The sequence below is a fragment of the Heterodontus francisci genome, chromosome 6 (genome assembly GCF_036365525.1).
Source record: "Heterodontus francisci isolate sHetFra1 chromosome 6, sHetFra1.hap1, whole genome shotgun sequence".
NCBI classification, from domain to species: Eukaryota; Metazoa; Chordata; class Chondrichthyes; order Heterodontiformes; family Heterodontidae; genus Heterodontus; species Heterodontus francisci.
The window spans coordinates 17702616-17724627 of NC_090376.1; the positions used below are offsets into that span (position 1 = coordinate 17702616).

The 22012-nt window shown below is 42.3% G+C and overlaps 1 protein-coding gene across 4 annotated transcripts in view; it reads left to right on the forward strand.

Moving 5' to 3' along the window:
- Positions 1 to 22012, forward strand: part of asmtl (acetylserotonin O-methyltransferase-like) — a 49340-nt gene that overhangs the window by 22464 nt on the left and 4864 nt on the right. For all 4 annotated transcript variants that reach the window (XM_068033208.1, XM_068033207.1, XM_068033210.1 and 1 more), the window contains exons 6-13: positions 5926 to 5990; positions 9182 to 9290; positions 10151 to 10583; positions 13679 to 13850; positions 17674 to 17840; positions 18415 to 18532; positions 19730 to 19873; positions 20245 to 20367. In XM_068033208.1, coding sequence (XP_067889309.1) covers positions 5926 to 5990; positions 9182 to 9290; positions 10151 to 10583; positions 13679 to 13850; positions 17674 to 17840; positions 18415 to 18532; positions 19730 to 19873; positions 20245 to 20367 — 1331 coding nt within the window. The remainder of the gene's footprint in view (positions 1 to 5925; positions 5991 to 9181; positions 9291 to 10150; positions 10584 to 13678; positions 13851 to 17673; positions 17841 to 18414; positions 18533 to 19729; positions 19874 to 20244; positions 20368 to 22012) is intronic.

Here is a 22012-nt window from a genome sequence, read left to right on the forward strand (position 1 = left end):
CACCCGGTGGAAACCCGTGCGGTCACGGAGAACTTGCCAACTCCGCACCTAGAACTGAACCCGGGTTGCTGGAGCTGTGAGGCTGCGGTGCTAACCACTGTGCCACCCCACATTAAGGGAGCGGTTAAAGGAAGAGCTGGGGTGCAGGGTTTTGAGCAGGGAATGCCAGGACATAGACAGCTTAAGGCATGGCTGACAATGGTGGGATTCTCAAAAGGTCAGAGTTAGAGGAAAGGCTGGGAAGGGCAAGAGCATGCATAGATTTAAACATGAAGTTGAGAATTCTAAAATGGGGGCTGGGAGTCAATGTAGGTCAGCAAGGACAGAGATTATAGGTGAGTGGAACTTAATGTGGTATAGGATATGGATAGTAGCATTTTAGATGAGCTGACCTTTACAGAAGTTGGAGAATAGGATACTGGCCAGCAGAACATTGGAGTAAGTATGTATGGAATTGACAAAGACATGGATGAGAGTTTCAGCAGCAGATGGGTTGAGGTGGGGGGAGAGCATGTGATTTTACTGTAAATAGAAGTAGTCCATCTTTTGATGGGGAGATGTGCAATTGAAAGCTCAGCTTCATTTTGAACATAAGAAATAGAAGGTGGAGTAGGCCATTTGGCCCTTCGAGCCTCCTCCGCCATTCAACAAGATCATGGCTGATCTATCCCAACTCCACCTTCCTGCACTCTTCCCATATCCCATAATTCCCTTAATACCCAAAAATCTGTCGACCTCTGTCTTGAAGATGCTCAACAACTGAGCATCCACAGCTGTCTGGAGTAGAGAATTCCAAAGATTCACCAATCTTTGAAGACATTTCTCCTCATCTCAGTCCTACATGGCCAACACCTTAATCTGAGGCTGTAACTCTTAGAAACATAGAAAATAGGAGCAGGAGTAGGCCATTTGGCCCTTCAAGCCTGCTCCGCTATTCATTATGATCATGGCTCAGTAGCCTGTTCTCGCTTTCGCCCCATACCCTTTGATCCCTTTAGACCCAAGAGCTACATCTAACTCCTTCTTGAAAACATACAATGTTTTGGCCTCAACTGCTTTCTGTGGTAGCGAATTCCACAGGCTCACCACTCTCGGTGAAGAAATTCCTCCTCATCTCAGTCCTGAAAAGTTTACCCCGTATCCTTAGACTGTGACCCCTGGTTCTGGACTCCTCCACCATCGGGAACATCCTTCCTGCATCTACCCTGTCATGTCCTGTTAGAATTTTATAGGTTTCTATGAGATCCTCCCTCGCTCTTCTGAGCTCCAGCGAATATATTCCTAACTGACTCAATCTCTCCTCATGCGTCAGTCCCACCATCCCAGGAATCAGTCTGGTAAACCTTCGCTGCACTCCGTGTTCTTGATTCCCCAGCGGGGGAAACATTTTCTCAGCATCTACCCTATTAAACACCTTAAGAATTTTATATTTTTCAATTAGATCACCTTTCATTCTTTTAAGGTCCAGGAATGTAGGCCTAGTCTACTCACACTCCTCACAGGGCTATCCCCTCATCCCAGGAACAGTCTAGTGAACCTTTGTTGCACTTCCCCAAGGGCACGTGCCTCCTTCCTTAGGTTAGGAGGCCAAAGCTGTACACAGTACTCCAGTTATGGTCTCACAAATGCCCTGCATAATTGTAGTAAGACTTCTTTACTCTTGTACTCCAATTCTTTTGCAACAAAAACTAGCATGCCATTTGCCTTTCTAATTGCTTGCTCTACTTGCATGTTAACCTTCTGCGATTCATGTACTTGGAGGCCAGGTTCCCCTCAATGCCAACATTTTCCAGTCTTTCACCTATCAAAAAAATTCTGTTTTTATTTTTCCTATCGAAGCGGATAGCCTCACACTTCATGTTGTATTCCATTTGCCATGTTCTTGCCCACTCACCCAACCTGCCTATATACCTCTGCAGCCTCTTTGCACCCACCTCTTTGCTTGCTCTCCCACCAATGTAATGTAAATAGCTGAGGCCCAAGTATTGATCCTTGTGGCACCCTACTAGTTATAGCCTGCTAACCTGAAAAATGTCCTGTTTATTTCTACATGCTGTTTTCTTTCCTTTTATCCCATCCTCAATCCATGCCATATATTACCCTCAATTCTGTGTAGTAATCTCGTGTGTCACCTTATCGAATGCTTTTTGAAAATCCAAATATGCTGCATCCACTGGTTCCCCTTATACATTCTACTAGTTACATCCTGAAAATTTGTCAAACATGATTTCCCTTTCATGTGTTGACTGCTTAACCATATTATGATTTTCTAAATGCCTTACTACCACGTCCCTAATAATAGATTCTAGCATTTTGCATACTACTGATAGACTGTCTGGCCTATAGTTTCCCTTTAGCGCTCTCCCGTCTCTATTAAATAGTGGGGTTTTGTTTGCTGGCTTCCAATCCTTGGGAACTGTTCCGGAATTCTGGAAGATCAAAACAAAAGCATCCACTATCTGTGTTGCTACCTGGGATAAAGGTCATCGGATTCAGGGGATTTGTTGCCACTTAGTCCTGTAAATTCCTCCAGTACTGTTTTTATTTATACTGACTTCTATAAGTTCCTCATTCTCTAGACCCTTGGTTCCCCATTATTTCCAGAATGTTTTGTGTTTTCTATCATGAGGACAGATATAAAGATTTGTTTAATATGTCTCTGCCATCTCCTTATTCCCATTATATTTTCACCTGTCTCTCTCTCTAATGGGCCCACATTTACTTTCATTAATCTCTTCCTATCTGCATACCTTTAGACATGTTTAAAATCATTGTCTCCTGCTAGTATACTGTGTTACGACCAGGTGAGAAGGTGTCTAGGGATCTGTTACTATCTTCACCTGGCCTTATTGTAACAAGGTTTTATTTTTAAACATGCTGTGTTTTGAGCTCCCCTTTTGTGAATCCTTGTTCACAGCTTTCCAATTGTAAGGCAAAGAAACGAGCACAAACAGGCTTTCTCCGGTTTAAAGAAGAAACGTGAAATTTATTAAATCTTAACCTTAAACTCATACGGGTAACGCCTACGGGTATACGACATGACCATGCTAGCATGCACATGTGGTACACACATGTAAATAGGGACCGAAAAGAGGAGAGGAAAATATAAATGAGAGGGGGTTTGAGGCAATATCAAAGATTTTTTTACTGTGCTTCGAACTCACTTGATTGTAGGTAGTCTTGCTGTTCGTCGTGGCCCAATGTTCTTAAACCTTGTTCACGTAGGAGACTTTTCTCTCTTTTGAGGTTCACATGTTTTCACAAGATTCAGCTCTGTGGGAAAGAGATGGAGGCAGGCAGACAGGACTGGAGAGGAGGTTCTGTTTAACCGGGCGCCAGGAGCTTTGAGTTCAGTTCCTCTGTTGGAAGTTCAAATTCCAACAGCCAGCTAGTCATGTGACTAAAACTGGTCTGTCCTCTTCTGTGTTTGTGGATTCTGCTATCTTAGCAGTCAACCTGGAATGCTAGCTCCCCCACCTTCAATGTCTCATAATCAAAAGTCCATTGTTGGTTGAATGGGTCAGGGCATGGTCCTTTGTCCCTTGTTCCAACTCTGTCTGTTACTATGCAAATGTCTTTCCAGTCAGGGGTTTGCAGTTTTAAGTTTTTTGTGTTCATGTGGCGAAATAATGTGTGCCTCAGTCTTGGCAGGTGGGAGGCTTGCCTGACAACTGTCACACGCTTTTCGTGTCACTTAGCAATTTCTTTGTCCTCCTTTGAATTCCAAATTCCTCCTAATCCTCAGGCTTACTGCTCTTATTGGCAGCAATATAAGCCTCTTCCTTTGATCTAGCATTAGCTTTAACTCCTCTTGTTAGACACAGTTGGACAATTATTTTTGCGGTGTTTTTGTGTCTTAAAGGAATAATATATTTCAAATTATGTATTCTTTAAATGCTAGCCATTGCTTTTCTATCATATCTTTTAATATAGTTTCTCAATCTACCGAAGCCAACTCTCCCTTCATACCTACATAGTTTGTTTTGTTTAGATTTAAGACCCTAGTTTAGACTTAACTAAAGCACTTTCAAACTCAGTATAAAATTCTATCATATGGTCACTCTTCCTTAAAGGCCCCTTTGCTACAAGGTTCTTAATTGGGGCGGCACAGTGGCGCAGTGGTTAGCACCGCAGCCTCACAGCTCCAGCGACCCGGGTTCAATTCTGGGTACTGGCTGTGTGGAGTTTGCAAGTTCTCCCTGTGTCTGTGTGGGTTTCCTCTGGGTGCTCCGGTTTCCTCCCACAGCCAAAGACTTGTAGATTGATAGGTAAATTGGCCATTATAAATTGCCCCCCGTATAGGTAGGGGAATATAGGGACAGGTGAGGATGTGGTAGGAATATGGGATTAGTGTAGGATTAGTATAAATGGGTGGTTAATGGTTAGCACAGACTCGGTGGGTCGAAGGGCCTGTTTCAGTGCTGTATCTCTCAATCTAAATCTAATTAGCCCTTTCTCATTACACAACACTAGATCCAAAATAGCCTTACATGGCAAGTTTGAGAACAGTCTGGTTCAACCTGAGAAAGTAGCTGTGCTGGAATATAGAAGCAGTAGCAAGTGTACTGTTGGAAAGGTCTGAAGGCAAGGACTTTGGATTTCCTGGTGTGTAACTGAAGATAGTTGTAGCTCATCCAAGATTAGAAGTTGGATAAGCAGCCTGACAAAGGCAATGGAGGGGCAGAGCTGGGTCTCATTAGTGACTATTTGGAAACTGACCCCAAGGGGCAGCACATAGATGAGGAAGAGGAGGTGGGGGGGGGGAGGGAAAGGATAGATCCTGGAAAGACTCTGGAGATAATGGTGCCATGCTGTGAAGAAAGGTGAATATGCTATGGCGATAGGTAATGGGAATCAAGCGAGGGCAATCCCAGTGAGGTGGACAGTGGAGGAGAAGCACTGGAGGGTAATGGTGTGGTTGACTACGTCAAAGGCTACAGAGGGGATGAGAAGAAAGAATGCACCTGCCAAAGTAGATTTTAAAGAATACTCAGCAGGTCTGGCAGTATCTATGGAGAGAGAAGCAGAGTTAATATGTCAGGTCTGTCACCTTTCATCAGAACTAATGAAATGTAACTGATCTGAAATGTTGGCTGGAATTTTACACCTCCCAAACGAGCAGGGTTGGGGGTGGGCTATTTCCAATACTCTCCCACCCCCGCTGCAATTTTACATGGGGCGGAGGTGACAGTGAGAAATGGCCAATCAAGGCCCTTAAGTGGCCAGTTACCACCATCGCAGGTATTTTATCCTTGGCTGCCAGGTGGCTGAAGCCTCAAAAAATCCCGCTTCTTAAAATCAGGTGGCCTTCTTGTGGGTTGGTGGGGGGCCCTCCTGATCGTGCACCCTGTGTGCCACGGAAGGCTGTCCCTGAAACCCCAACCGCCCCCAACACCAATGCTCCATTGCCTCGACGGGGCCAAACCGATTGTCCCTGGCGAGACCCTAAAGACATACCTTCCTTCCTGGGCTCTCCTTCCTCATCCTCCTGAAGCTGGGTGTAGTCCCAGCAGTGGCCACGGCTCCCAGTGGCGCTGCTGGCCCACTGATCACTGATTGACCGGCAGGTCCATTCGACTGGACTTCCTGCCTCAAGGAGGTGGCAGTCCCTCTGAAGACCAATTAAAGGCCTGGGGAGTGAAGAATCCCAGTCTGGCTCCCCACGCCCAGCAGAGGTGGACTTGCCACTGACTTTTCAGCCGGTGGACAGGGCCTCCTGCTCAATGAAAAATTCCGGCCGTTAACTGTTTCTCTCCAATGCTGCCAGACCTGCTGAGCATTTCCAGAATTTTCTGTTTTTATTTCAGATTTCCAGCATCTGCAGTATTTTGCTTTGCTTATAATTTCAAGCACTTTTTTTAAACTTTCTGACATTGTGCAAACTATTGCCTTTTTGTGGTAATTTTTTTTTCCCCTGTCATTTAGACTGAGCAATAAAGAACATAGTGTCTTCACTGGAGTTGCAATCGTACAATGCCACTGCACAAATGGTAATGTACTTGTATGTTTACTGTAAAATTGCTTGTTTGATTTTTTTAATCATGCTTTGAAAATGGCATGTTTAAATACCTGCTGTGAATTGTCATTGCATTCATATATTTACCACTTATTTAAATAAATGATTTGGAGAAAATTAAAAAACAAAGAAAATTCCATATGCCTAACATTTTGATTTTGGTACAGCCGAGGTGGGAGGAGTGCACTGTCTTTTCTAGTTCCACTTCTCCACAGGTCACAACATATATTTAAATGTTTACCCACTTACTGATATGGTCAATCATAGACTGTACTCTTTATCTGTCAATTGTCCCTTTTTGGTTTGGTGTCCCAAGTACGTGTAGTTTAGTTTAGAGATACAGCACTGAAACAGGCCCTTCGGCCCACCGAGTCTGTGCCGACCATCAACCACCCATTTATACTAATCCTACACTAATTCCATATTCCTACCACATCCCCACCTGTCCCTATATTTCCCTACCACCTACCTATTCTAGGGGCAATTGCTAATGGCCAATTTACCTATCAACCTACAAGTCTTTGGCATGTGGGAGGAAACCGGAGCACCCGGAGGAAACCCACGCAGACACACGGAGAACTTGCAAACTCCACACAGGCAGTACCCGGAATTGAACCCGGGTCGCTGGAGCTGTGAGGCTGCGGTGCTAACCACTGCGCCACTGTGCCGTGTAGATGGCTGTGACTGGGATCTTTCTCTGGAGCAATTCATTCAGGCGGCATCAAGGATTTGTCTGGCAGGTTTTTCCAGCTTCTTGGGAGAAGTACAGCAACAGGCCTTGCAGGGTGAATGTAGCATCAATTTCTCTACTACTTATACTTGCTTCTAAGAGCTACTCAGCTGGAAAAGCTGGCAGGCTTTTCAAAGAGATGGAAAAGGCTGAGCTGGGATGATTGCTCTCCTGGCTGGTTTTTAAAACTCCAACTCAAAACACTGGCCATACCCCAACTGCCAGTCCAAAGTGAAACCAAAACAATACCTCAAGAGTCAAGCATTCTGACTCCTATAAATCTTGACCTGTAAACATCTCCCTCAAGGCAAAAAGCCCCTGCTGGGTATTTATCTGAAGACAGGTGACTTCCAATACATGTTTGCAAACAAGGCCTCTCAGTCCTTTCAATGACCCCAGAGAAAAAAACATCCATGGAATCCTTTTCAGTTTTTACAAATAAAACACACACCTTCAAAATTTAACACAAAATGGAAGTACTTTCAAAACAATTTGAATATCTTTCAGTTCAGCCCTTCGAGTCTGTTCCACCATTCAATTTAATGATGGCTGACCTGTACCTCACCTCCATTTACCTGCCTTTGCTCCATATCCTTGATATTCGTACCTAATCTATTAATCTCAGTTGATATATCTATGGCCTTTTAGGGAAGTAGAAATGGTCTAGTTTTAATTTTAAGGTTATGACTCCTTTTTCTGGATTACCAACTCCCAAGTAAATTCTACCCTTTTTCGTCCTAAATATCTTGATTAGCTCACACCTCGTCCATCTAAATTCAAGGGGCTGAATTTTAATAGCTTCAAAAACAGTGCAATGCACGCACGAGAAGTGTGCTACTGAAATGCCACGATATTTAGCAGAGGGAGCAGAACATCCGCCCCCGATGTAGAGAAGGTAGGCATTTCGTCTCCAGCAATGGCATCCAGCACCACCGCGCAGGTGCTGGCACCATTTTTAAAGGGCTTCAGGCCTGTCAGATTAATTTAAATGTTTAAATTTACAGGTTAAAAATTAAGTTAAAACTTTATCAATTTAAATCGCTTCTCCTACGTTTTCTCTCCCCCCCCCCCCCCCCCCCACCATGAGTAATCAATATGTAAATATTTTTCCAGCCAAAAAAATTAAAAATTAGATTCCGACCTTCTCCTGCCACAAACTTTCTCCACTTTACCCTTCAACCCCTTCCCAGCATCCCCTCCACCAATTGTCGGTTTTTGCTGGGGGGTTTTCCCCACCACCCCCTGACCTGAAAAATTCACTCCTCTCTTCTCCCAACAATCCCCCCAAGCCAACACAACCCCTGCCAGTGTTATGCCTTGGATCTCTGAATGGAGATCTGAAGGTGCGGGACTTGCGGCAATTGGCCGGAATATCGACGTTTGACTGCTGTTGCTGCAAGGTAAGTCATTGATCATTCATTTAAATTTAATCAGTATATTTAAATAAAGTCTCCATCATGCAGTGGGGAGGCTGCCACGAGGCCTCTCCACCACTGGTAAAATGGGGTGGAGCCTTCCTGGCATGAAGGCCTGTGGTGGGCCTCTCCTGGAAGGATTTTACGGGCCACCCGCCACGACCCCCGATGTCATGGGGCTAGTACAATTCAGCCCAAGGACATATAAACCACAGTTAAACAGTATGTCTTCATAATATAACCCTTTAGCACCATTATTGTTCTGGTGAATCTGTGCTGTACTCTTTCCAAGGCCAAGATATCATTCCCAAAGTTCAGTATACAAAACTGAACATAGTACTCCAGATGGGGTCTGACCAAAGCTATGTGTAACTGAGGAATCGCTCACTCACTTTTGCATTCTATCCCCCTCGAGTTGAAGGCCAACATTTCATTAGCCTTTCTGATTACCTTTTGTACTTAAGCTTTTAGTGATTTGTGCATGCGGACACCTAAATCCCTTTGCTGTTCCACAGCTCCTAGTCTTTGACCATTAAGAAAATATTCCATTGTTTCTTTATCGGATCCACTGTAGGTGAAAAACAGTGAACTCCATCTGCTGTGATTTTGTTCATTCACTTATTCTGTCTAGGTGCCTTTGTTACATCCTGTTCCCATCTGCACAACTTGGTGCCGGGACTGGAATACTAGTCAGTACAGTATATAATATACATTGCACCTATTCACGAGTTAAATGGGATATTTAATGTACTAAATCATTACAAAAAATGTAACCTTTTAAGAAATAGCAGCAGGTCTCGAGGTATAGCCTGCAATTGTGTTTTTCATCTCAAAAGTTTATACCATGATATATGATTTTAATATCTTTTGTGCTTCTATTGAGAGAAGTGACCTGTTTTTCACTGAACTACATTTTGACACTGATAACAGATATATGATTAATATATTAAACATAACCCTTATCCCAAGTGTAAAAAACAGGGAAACTGAAAATAGTAATGTAAGTCATTATTGTTCCAGACAACCAACTGGAGACCAAAATATCTGCTTTTTATGAAGAAACAAAAGTAAAGTTTTCAGATCTGTCTGAGGAGCTTCTCTGGGAATACATACACAGCGGTGAGCCAATGTACGTGCAGAGGCATTCCTCCACCCAAAGATAAAGTTCAGTGTAGGAGCATGATATTGCAATGAGTCCTCCATTTTAGCACATAAGAAAATGTGTTTCGCAAAAAGGCATTTTGTCCCATTGCCCTGCTTGTTCTAGTTAGCAGTGTTGTTGAATCAGCCCCAGCTGCTGATTCTAAGAGGTGAATGGCCACAGATACAACTCCCTAGAAAAGAAAACTGAAAATTACTTGCCAGTTCCTTCAGACAGACAAAACAAAACTCCAATATCTACTATCATGTCCAAAATATCTCTGAAACAAATTACTTCCATTTATATCGCACCTTTCACAACCTCAGTACGTCCCAAAGCACTTTGAAGCCAATGAAGTACTTCTGAAGTGCAGTAATTGTTGTAATGTAGGAAACGTGGCAGCCAATTTACAAGGTCCCATGAACAGCAATATGATCATATAATCTTTCTTAGTGGTGTTGGTCGTGAGATAAATATTGGTGATCTCTAAGTAAGCTGTATTTCCTACAGTTTGAACGCTGAACTTGTTGGTAATTTGCTGAGTTGCATACTCGAGGATTAATGATTACACTACTTGAAGCAATCAGCCTAACAGGTTAACATTGTGGTCGAGATCTTGCACCAAAATACTGATGAGGTCTAATGGGGGAGTCCCATCTGATGATGGTTTGATACTCTGTTGGCCTGTTTTTCAGATGCTTATAACATTGTGTATTTCAGCACTTATTTAGTTTTCTTTTCTGATTTTTCAGTATTTTTTTTCTTTTTATCTGTTTCTGGAAAACTATCTACCATATATCAGGCAAATAGTTCTTCATGTAGTATTCTGTTCCTTCTATTGCTTCTAGGGATAAGGCAGGTGGCTATGGAATTCAGGCACTTGGTGGAATGCTAGTTGAGTATGTTCATGGAGACTTTTTGAACGTTGTGGGATTTCCTCTAAATCACTTCTGCAAGAAGCTGGGTGAAATCTACAATCCACCTATAACTCAGTGCATCGCAAACTACTCCATTCCAAGTTGGGAAGGCCTCGGTGATCGTCAGCATGACCCTGTAAACCAGGAGGAGAATGGAACAGCAGAAAAGAAACTAAAATCTAGCCAAACTGCAGCATCGAAAGAGGTGATAAATAATCCAAGCACAAAGCAGCCAAACAGTATTTCTGAGGCAATGGGGTCAGCAGAACTGCACAGGTTACCAAGTGCATCTATCCTGACTGAGACGAATGCTGAGTGGCTTCATAAAATCACAGACCTAGTGGATGGTTTTAAAGCCTCAAAGGTAATGTGAGGATGTAGAAATTGAATTATGAACATATTTTATTTTGCAGGTATTAAAGTAATTTGACAGATGGCCTGATGGGTAAAAGTATAATCCATCTGTAGTGTTAATCCATATAGACTGGAAGGTTCTTGAGTTAAATTTGAGTTCCAAGTTCAGTTAGCTGAGACAGCAGTTGGAGTAACTAATAGACCTCTGCCTCTCTAGTCTTTATAGGGAAGAGAATCAGCCAATGTTCCCTCTCCTAGTTACAATCCAGAGACTCCTGCTGAAAAGTGTGAATGCGCACACCCAAGGTGAACACTAGAACAACCTTACCTGTGTTGCCTCCCATGATCAAAACAGTCTGCTGTCCAAGCTCACATGTGAGTAATGGCCAGTTCAGCATGGTTTCTGGTGGCCTTGGAACATCTCTGGATACATGCAATCACATTTTGGTACAGAAGGAAAAAGTGGAAAATGTTTTTTTTTTTAAAAAAGTACAAACTTTTGTTGCTAGATTGGAGCAAATCTGTTTCTGTTTGTTCAAATTTGTATCCTTACCTAAAATTTTTGGCCTTCTGCTACAAACATGGATCATGGAGCAACGATTTGTTGTTGGTGGTGAAATGCACTTTGAGCCGTTTTTTAAACAAATATGGATTAATTAAGGAAAACCAGCATGGATTTGTTTAAATCATGCTTAACTAACTTGAGTTTTTTGATGAGATAACAGAGGGGGTTGGAGGATCGTGCAGTTGTGATGTACATGGGCTTCCAAAAGACATTTTATAAAGTGCCATGTTGTAGTTGTTGGAGGCCAAACGTCTCAGCCCCAGGACATCGCTGCAGGAGCTCTTCAGGGTAAAGTCCTCGTCCCAACTATCTTCAGCTGCTGAATCAATGACCTCCCTTACATCATGAAGTCACAAGTGGGAATATTCACTGTGCAATGTTCAGTACCATTCACAACTCTTCAGATACTGAAGCTGTCAGTGTCCACATGCAGCAAGACCACTTACCACTTAGTGGTAAGTAACATTTGCACCACCTAGTTGCTAGGCAATGACTCTCTCCAACAAGACTTTTAACAGCATTACTATTGCCGAATGCCCCACTATCGACATCCTGGAGGTTACCATTGACCAGAAACTGAACTGGAGCAGCCATGTAAATACTGTAGCTGCAAGAGCGGGTCAGAGTCTGGGAATTCTGTGGCGAGTGACTCACCTCCTGACTTCCCAAAGCCTGTTCACCATCTACAAGGCACAAGTCAGGAGTGTGATGAAATACTCTCCACTTGTCTGGATTTCCAACAACACTCCAGAAGCTCAAAGCCATCCACGACAGAGCAGCCCACTTGATCAGCACCCCAGTCACCACCTTCAACATTCACTCCCTCCATCACTGACGCAGTGGCAGCAGTGTTTACCATCTACAAGATGCATTACAACAACTCACCAAACCTCCTTCGACAGCACCTTCCAAACCCGCAACCTGTGCCACCTAGAAGGACAAGGGCAGCAGACACTTGGATACACCACCACCTGCAAATTCTCCTCCAAGCCACACACCATCCTGACTTGGAACTGTATTGCTGTTCCTTCACAGTGGCTGGATCAAAAAGCTGGAATTCCCTTCCCATCAGCACTGTGGGTGTACCTTTGCTGAGATGGACTGCAGCGGTTCAAGAAGGTGGCTCGCCATCACCACCTCGAGGGCAATTAGAGATGGGCAATTAGAGATGGGCAACATGCTGGCCTTCCAAGCAATGCTGTCATACCATGAAAGAATTTTAAAAAATCAGACTGGTCAGCGAAGTTGAAGGCTGGCAGCACAGATACGAAGTTGGTTGAGTGACAGGAAACAGTTGTTTTTTGGACTGGAGAATGATGTATAGTGGGGTTCCGCAGGGGTTGGTGTTAGGACCATTGCATTTCTTGATCTATGTCAAAGACCTAGACTTTCTGGTGTACAGGGCGCAATTTCAAAATTTGTGGCTGGCACAAAGCTTGGAAGTATTGTGAACTGTGAGAGGGATAATAAAATTCAAGAGCACATAGACAGGCTGGTGCAATGAGCGGACCAATGGCAGATGAAATTTAATGCAGAGGAAGAGTGAAGTGATTAATTTTGGTAATAAGAATGAGGAGAGGCAATATAGAATAAAGGGTACAATTCTAAAGGGAGTGTAGGAGCAGAGGGACCTGGGGCGATTTGTACACATATGATTGAAGGTGGCAGGGAAGGTTCAGAAAGCGGTTAATAAAGCATACAGGGTCTTGGGCTTTATAAGCCGGGGCATAGAGTATAAAAGCAAGGAAGCTATGATCTTATATAAAACCCTTGTTTGGCCTCAACTGGAGTATTGTGCCCAATTCCAGGGATTAAATTTTAGGAAGGATGTGAAGGCATTATAGAGGGTGCAGAAAAGATTTAAAAGAATGGTTCCAGGGATGAGGAACTTCAGTTACGTGCTTAAATTGAAGAAGCTGGGGCGGTTCTCCTTGGAGAATAGAAGGTTGAGAAGAGATTTGATAGAGGTTTTCAAAATCATGTAGATAGAAACAAACTGTTCTCGTTGGCAGAAGGGTTGAGAACCAGAGGACACAGATCTAAGGTGGTTGACCAAAGAAACAATGGCGACATGAAAAACTTTTTTTACGCAGCGTGTGGTTCGGATCTGGACTGCACTGCCTTAGAGTGTGGTGGAGGCAGATTCAATCATGGCTTTCAAAAGGGAACTGGATAAGTATCTAAAGCTAAACAAATTGCAGATCTACGGGAAAAAGGCGGGGGAGTGGGACTATTGAATTGCCATTGCACAGAGTCGGCATGGACATGACTGGCTGGCCTCCTTCTCTGCTGTAACCATTCCGTTCTATGGTTCCATTCCATTCAAAAGTGAAAACTTTCAGTTCAAAGTTTCATTTGTTTGTTTTGAAGTGGCCCCTTGCCCAACATTTATTTCACCCGTTCAGATGGTGTAATAGTTTATCTGCATCTTCAGTTATGTTACATTTGTTTTATTGAGGAACAGGCTCTTTGTAGATCTCCTTTTGGTTTTTCTAGCTCTATTTTTCCCAGAAGCTAACTATAATTTTTGTGCCTTACAGGTCTTATTCACAGCTTCCAAACTAAAGGTATTTGATGCATTGAACACACAGGATGGCTTAGAAGCTTCAGAAGTTGCACGGAGATTAGAAGCCACAGTGGATGGGACAGAGTGCCTCTTAGATGCTTGTGTATCACTTAACTTGCTCAAAAAATCCCCAGGAACTTCACAAGGTGAGTGACGTTTGTACTGAGTACCAACGGGTGCCTTTGTAGATACTATTCTCACTCGTTCCTTTGCTATTTCTTGTTCCGCTTTCCTGTGCATGTTTGTGCAGTTGTTACTGAAGGCTCTCTGTCCCATCCACTGTGGCTTCAAAACTCCGTGCAACTTTTGAAGCTTCTAAGCCATCCTGTGTGCTCAGTGCATCAAATACTTGCAGTTTGGAAGCTGTGAATAAGACCTGTAAGGCACAGAAATTATTGTAAAACAAAAAGATACATTTATATAGAATGCCTTGTGAAATAGATTTTCTCAGGACATTTTACTAATCAGGAGAGATGAATAAAAGGAAGGCGTTACAAATTTGGTCTGCTTTGATATCTTTCCTGCTACATTGTCAGCTGTGTGAGTGATCCCATGCTCCTCATGTGGAAGGCTAGACTGAAACTGCTGAATCTCGACTTGCATTTTAGTGTACGCCAGGGTGTAACTATAGTTAATAAAAACAGAAAATGCTGGAAATACTCAGCAGGTCTGACAGCATCTGTGGAGAGAAGCAGTTAACGTTTCAGGTCTGTGACCTTTCATTTGAACTGGCAAAAGTTAGAAATAAGTTTTAAGCAAGTAAAGTAGGGGTTTGGGGGTGAAAGAGAACAAAAGGGAAATAGGACAGAGAGCTGGAGAGATTAACTGACAAGGAAGTCATGGGGCAAAGATGGTGTGCTAATAGTGCGGTAAAAGACAAAGCATTAGTGCAGAGAGTGTGTTAATGACAGAATAATGAACAGCCCTAGCCAAAAGCACAAACATGAAAAACTCAGTTTAAGGCAGGCACATGGTTAAAAAAAAAAAATGATAAAATAAAAAGGCCAGTCATGCTCTGAAATTATTGAACTCAATGTTCAGTCTGGAAGGCTGCAGAGTGCCTAATCAGAAAATGAGGTGCTGATCCTCGAGCTTGTGTTGATGTTCACTGAAACACTGCAGCAGGCCAAGGACAGACATGTGGGCACGACAGCAGGGGTGTGCATTGAAATGGCAAGCAACCGGAAGCTCGGGGTCATGCTTGCGGACTGAGCAGAAGCGTTTCGCAAAGCGGTCATCCGATCTGTGTTTGGTCTCCCCAACCTCTACACTGGGGAGACCAAAAGCGGATTGGGTGACCGCTTTGCAGAATACCTCCGCTCAGTCTGCAAGCATGACCCCAAATTCCCCAAGTGCTTGCATAAACGCAAGCTCGAGGAACAGCACCTCATTTTCAGATTAGGCACTGTGCAGCCTTCCGCACAGAAAATTGAGTTCAATAATTTCAGAGCATGACTGGCCCCCTTTTTTATTTTGTTTTGTTTTATCTTTTTTTTTTTGCCATGTGCCTGCCTTAAACTGTTTGTGCTTTTGGCTAGGGCTGTTCATTATTCTATCATTAACACTCTCTCTGCCCTAATGCTTTGTCTTTCACCACACAATTAGCACACTTTGTCTTTGCCCCATGACTTCCTTGTTAATCTTTCTGTACCTCTATCCTATCACACACCTTCCCCCATGTTCTCTTTCCTCCCACCTTAAGCTTTACTCGCTTAAAACAGATTACATTTCTAACCTTTCATCAGAACTGGCAAATGTCACAGACCTGAAACGTTAACTACTTCACGCTCCACAGATACTGCCAGACCTTCTGAGTATTTCCAGCGCTTTCTCTTTTTATTTCTGCATCTGTAGTATTTTGCTTTTATTTCTGTGTAACTATAGTTTCTCATGTAATCTGAACTGCATTTTTGTCTTTTTTACATGTCTTTATTTCCTTCCAATTTTCAAAGACTGAAAAACACCTAGTAAGATGAGATGAGGTACAAATCATTAAGCTGCTTTCTTTCAGAGAAAGTAACATATAGAAGAACGATGGTGATCAGACTCACTTAATCAGTACAACTTGTCTTCCTTTATTAATATAAAAAATAATGACCATGCTACACTTCCCTATTAGTGGGTCACCTTCTTGCTTGATTTAACTTGTATCTTTCCTGTTTTATCCTGGGAAAAGCTTGTCCTTGGAGCTTTCTTTTTAAAGACCTGACTGACCTTGCTGGATCTGACTGTTTGTTTCTACCCTGTTTTTTTTATGTTTTTGTGCTCCCAGCCTAAAAGAAAGGCCTGCCAGGCAACCCCAGCCAAGCACCCAGAACCAGAGACATCCCAACACAATGTATATGAGATGTTAATTGCTGAAACAGGCTAAAATATTATCTATTGTTAGGTCTTTGGGAAAACAATGTCAGATCCTCACTCCACATTTTAAACCCCATTCATCTCTGTCCCTATGCTTTTAAATTTGTGCGAATCTGCTGTGCTTTAAAACACGAGCCTTAAATATAACTTTTTTTTTCCCCCAAATTCGCTCTGGAAAATTTATCCAAAAAATAAAGTCCTGAAATATTACAGTTGAATGTTTTTCTGATTTAGCTCAATGGTGGAACTCTTGCCTCATAGTTGACGAGTTGCAGGGTCAACATTAAGTCCCATTAATTTCTCCAATACTCTTTTTATTATGAGAACTTTTTAAATATTATTTACTATTAATTACTAATAAATATTCTTTACTAGAAAGTTAAGAGAAATGTAACACAAGTGTTCACAAGGTTATGGAAAGACTTGAGTAAATAGAGATTTCAAGCTCCACTAGTTATTGGATCAGTAACCTTATATCTTGGGAAGCTACATAGACAGATTGAGTGAGCAAGAGCATGGTAGATGGAATATAATGTGGGGAAGTGTGAAACTATCGACTTTGAAAAGAAAGATAGAAAAATTGAATATTTTTGAATGGTGAATGTCTGGGAAATGTAATTGAGGAACCTGGGTGTCCTTGTACATGGATCACAAAGTTAGCATGCAGGTACAGCAAGCAATGGGGAAGGCAAATGGTAAGTTAACTTTTATTACAAAAGAATTGAAGTATAAGAGTGAAGTTTTACTGGTATTGTATAGGGCCTTGTTGAGACTAGTGTGTAGAGTTTTAGTCATCTTACTTAAAGGATATACTAGAGTTTGCTAGACTGATTCCTGGGATGAGAGGATTGTCCTACAAGGAGAGATTGTGTATACTGGGTCTATATTCCTTGGAATTTAGAAGAATGAGAGGTGATCTCGTTGAACCATATAAAATTCTTAAGGGGCTTGATAGGATAGATGTTGGGAAGATGTTTCCCCTGACTGGGTAGCCTAGAACTAGGGGCACAGCCTTAGAATAAGGGATTGGCCATTTAGGACTGAGATGAAAAATTTATTTATTCAGAGTTGTGGATCTTTGGAATTCGCTACCCTAGAGGATTGTGGATGCTCAGTCGTTGAATATATTCAAGACAGATCGATAGATTTTTGGATACTAAGGGAATTAAGGGATCTGGGGATAATGCAGGAAGTTGGGATTGAGGTAGAATATCAACCATGATCTTGTTGACTGGTGGAGCAGGCTTGAAGGGCCAAACCTCCTGCTCCTATTTCTTATTCTCTGCTCCTGTGAATACAGCCCCAATTTGTGTCTCATAACCATATGCTCTCATCCTTCGCATCATCCTATCAAATCTGTCCTGCAACCTTTCCATGGCTCAGGTAAATATCCCTTCTATCAGAGTTCCCAGAACTGCACACTGTACTGAATTGGTAGTACTTGATACAGTTTGGGGTAGTTCCTAACAAAAATTTTGTAGTTAGCTATAACGTAATATCTGTCATTAAATCACTGCAAAAAATGAGTAGGTGTTTTGTAAGGTTTTGGCACAGTAATAAAACAAGTACTCATACATGGATTCCTTTCTTTCCATTTTACTTTTGTAGCGTACAAGAACACGCAACTTGCCAGCACGTACCTGGTGTCGGGCAATGAAAATGCTATGCATGACTATATTATCTATGCTAATAACCACATTTGGCCACTTTTCACTCATCTGGATTCAGCTGTAAAGGAAGGTGCCTGTAGAAATGAGGCTAAAGACTTATTTCAGGTATAGTGTGTAACTTATTTATAATTGAAACTCCAGATATAACTCCGTAAAGCTTTTCTGCCATTATTCTTCGGGTACCAGTCTGAGACAATAACAACTTTTGTTTATATGGCACTTTTAATGTAGTAAAATATCTAGAGACCATTATCTGTGGAGCGTGGTTTGCAACCAGTCGACTCCAGTTATACTACTGATTTGCATTTTGCAGATCTCACTGAGCTTAGTGATGAAGGTCACTGTGTATACAGCAGTATTCCTAAAGGGGTTGAGAGAAAGCATGGCTTGCCTCATAACATTGAAAGGCACCTACCATAATTGTGTCTTCTAGCTTCTGTCGAGTTTCAATTTATAAGAAATTCTACATTTTATCTTTTGAGTTTCGTGTTTGCAGTAGGCAGTGGATTGTTCAAACAGGGAGCCATGACTGGTCTGTTTGATTTCAGCTGGCACTCCATTGCAGCATATATTTTAGTTGGGTACTCTTTGTATTGACATTCAAAGATTTGTCTAAATTGTCTGTACTGCATTATTCATTTTAAAGCATCACTTTAACTTTAAGGTTTTCTGTTAACAGAATTCAGAACAAACACGGTCTCTTATGTCTGCAATTAACTGTCTTGTCAAAGTGACGGGAAATGACATTGTCATGGCATTTGATCTTTCATCATTTAAAACAGCTTGTGACTTAGGAGGTATGCGCGTCTTTTTCAAATTTAATTTTATGACTTTTTCTTAACGAATGGAACTTTTGAAGCTAATGAATTTTTCTTCCCTCCCAGCAAGTCATGTATTTTGTCGTACAACAGTATAACAGTACTTATCAAAAGTACATTTGTAACAGGAAAATAAAATGTGGTACCTGAGCTTCAGTCTCCAGTGGTGTCTTATTTTTAGTTGCTCTTGGGACGTTGGGGACGCTATCAGGACTGACACATATTGGCCATACCTAGTTACCCTGAGAAAGTGGTGGTGGGACTTAATTGAATCATTGCAATCCTTGTGACTTGTATAATCAGAGACTAAACAGTAGTTTGACCCTGTAATTTGCTGTGGGAGTATATTTTAATTATAACCTCTAGTATCACGTGATATTTTCATTATTGTGCATCTTCCTTAAGTCCCCTGTTATATACTAGGGGCTCACAAGCAACAACGTGCCCTCTAATTTCCCAATTCCTTGTGTGTCCTGTTTGTTGCACTGCATGGTCCCTTTAAGACTGCCGTGTGCCCGCACATGTGCACACCTTGTGCACAGCCTGTTTGTCTCTGGCGTAGTAAATTCTGGACTGCTCCATGGCCTTGCATCTGCACAGCCTAGAAAGGAATATTGCTCATGGGCATCTTCATTTCCAGAATCAAAACCAGCTACACAGCGCATGCAAATGAGGCTTGTATATAGAACTAGGAATGAACATTTGAGTAGATAGAAGCTGCATTGGGAGGTGACTGTTTGAGGAAATTAACCTGGGGGGTGGTGGCTGGAGGAATATTCAGGTGGAAGCTACAGTGTTTGAGAGGGATGGCAATTGGGAGAGTAGAGTTTGGTGAAAGTAATGTAGTCAAGAAGGCAGCTGCAATTTTGTAGCTTGAAACAGGCTACAAAGAATAGTGGAGAATTCCAAATTGTGCCTGGCCTGCTCAGAGATGTGGACAGGTCTCTGTCTCAGATCCAAGGGTTTATGGCTGACCTGTTTGTCCCCCAAGTTTGAACATACAATGTTCAGTCAATCCATGTGTTGCCTTTCAAATGCAGATCAAAAGGTTGGTTGATGAATGTTTTTGTAAGTACAAAGGACAACAAAATAGATTCCAAGAAAGTTTATTATATCTCTTCAGTCAGTTTTGATACTATGCCAGTAATTATGACTAAAATGGCCTTTATTTTACAGGATGCACTGGAGTTTTAACACATGAAATAGCAAATGCATATCAAGATATGACACTCATAGTATTTAACTTGCCACAAATGTTGGAAAAAGTTAAGTACTCACAGTCACAAAGTCAAAACCTGCATCAAATTTTTTTCAGAGAAGGTAACTCATAGCACTTACTTGGGTTTGTTTTACTGTTGGTTCAGATGTTAGTCTTTAACCTTTTTCCTCATAAAGTTAGCTTGTATCTTGCAACTAAATTAGCTCACTAAACCTTGATATAATGTTTAGAAAACTGAATTGAAGAGGGTTGTAGCTCAGTTAATTGAGCAAGTTTTTAACAGTGGGCACTTTATGCACTGCACCTCTTCCAGCAGCACATTCAGATGTTTGTGAATGCAGGGGCCAGTTATCCTAGTTGAAGCTAGGACAGACTTGAGGAAAAATTAAATAATACTTTTTAAAAAGCCAATCGTTTTAATGTTCGTTTGTTCTCCCCTCTCTTTTCCCCCCCCCCCCCCCCTTCTTTAAAGGAGACCTCTTCACAGATGACCTACCAGAGGCAGACCTTTACATTCTCCTAAATACTCTGCATTACTGGAAGGAAGACAAGGTTGATTTCCTATTGGGCAGACTGTCCCAGAAGTGCAAACCAGGTAATCATCTCGTCTTCAACACAAGTTGTCTTTTTTGCTTTTTTATTCTTCTCCTCCCTCCTGGAAAAACGCTCTGCCTGTATTTGAGCTTTTTAATAAAACAGTTGGGGATAATTTTAACTTTGGACGATATTGAATGAGCTGCCCATTCTACCCTCCACAATTTCTTCATTTTAGTCAATAAAGTTGATCGGCACCCCATCCATCACCTTAAACATCCAATCCCTCCACCACTGGCACACTAGCTGTAGTGTGTACCATCTACAAGATGTACTGCAACAACTCAAAGTTTCTTCAACAGCGCCTCCCAAACTCACCACCTCTACCATCTAGAAGAACAAGGGCAGTAGACACATGGGAGCACCACCACCTGCACTTTCCCTCCGAGTCACACACCAGCCTGACTTGGAAATACATTATTGTTCCTTCATAGTTGGGTCAAAATCCTGGAACTCCCTACCTAATAGTACATGGGTACAACACACAGACTACAGAGTTTAAAGAATGCAGCTTATCACCACCTTCTGTAAGGCAATTCAGGATGTGCAATAAATGCTGACCTTGCCCACATCCTATGAGTGAATTTTGAAAAATAAAGCTGGCAAAAATGGCAGGTCATAAATTGGGTGGCCAGTTTGATATTCCCCATTTTACACCTACGCCCGAAGTTGAAATTAGCCCCAATATATCTCGAGACGGAAAAAGGGACTCCCAGAAATTCCACAATGAGCAATGCTGTGTGTACAGAAACTGTGCATTTTCTAGCAGGACTGTTTTTTGAGATCACAGAATCACGAAATAATACAGTGCAGAAGAGGCCCATCGAGTCTGCACCGATGCATTTAAGACACCTGACCTGTCTACCTAATCCCATTTGCCAGCACTTGGCCCATAGCCTTGAATGTTATGACGTGCCAAGTGCTCATTCAGGTACTTTTTTTAAAGGATATGAGGCAACCTGCCTCTGCCACCCTCCCAGGCAGTGCATTCCAGACTGTCGCCACCCTCTGGGTAAAAAAAAAAAAGTTCTTCCTCAAATCCCCCTTAAACCTCCTGCCCCTCACCTTAAACTTGTGTCCCCTTGTAACTGACCCTTCAACTAAGGGGAACAGCTGCTCCCTATCCACCCTGTCCATGCCCCTCATAATCTTGTACACCTCGATCAGGTCACCCCTCAGTCTTTGCTCCAGCATAAACAACCCAAGCCTATCCAACCTCTCTTCATAGCTTAAATGTTACATCCCAGGCACCATCCTGGTGGATCGCCTCTGCACCCCCTCCAATGCATTGACATCCTTCCTATAATGTGGCGACCAGAATTGCACACAGTACTCCAGCTGTGGCCTTACCAAAGTTCTATACAACTCCAACATGACCTCCCTGCTTTTGTAATCTATGTCTCTATTGATAAAGGCAAGTGTCCCATATGCCTTTTTCACCACCCTATTAACCTGCCCTTCTGCTTTCAGAGATCTATGGACAAACACGCCGAGGTCCCTTTGTTCCTTGGAACTTCCTAGTGTCAGGCCATTCGTTGAATGCTTCCGTGTCACATTACTCCTTCCAAAGTGTATCACCTCACACTTTTCGGGGTTAAATTCCATCTGCCACTTTTCTGCCCATTTGACCATCCCGTCTATATCTT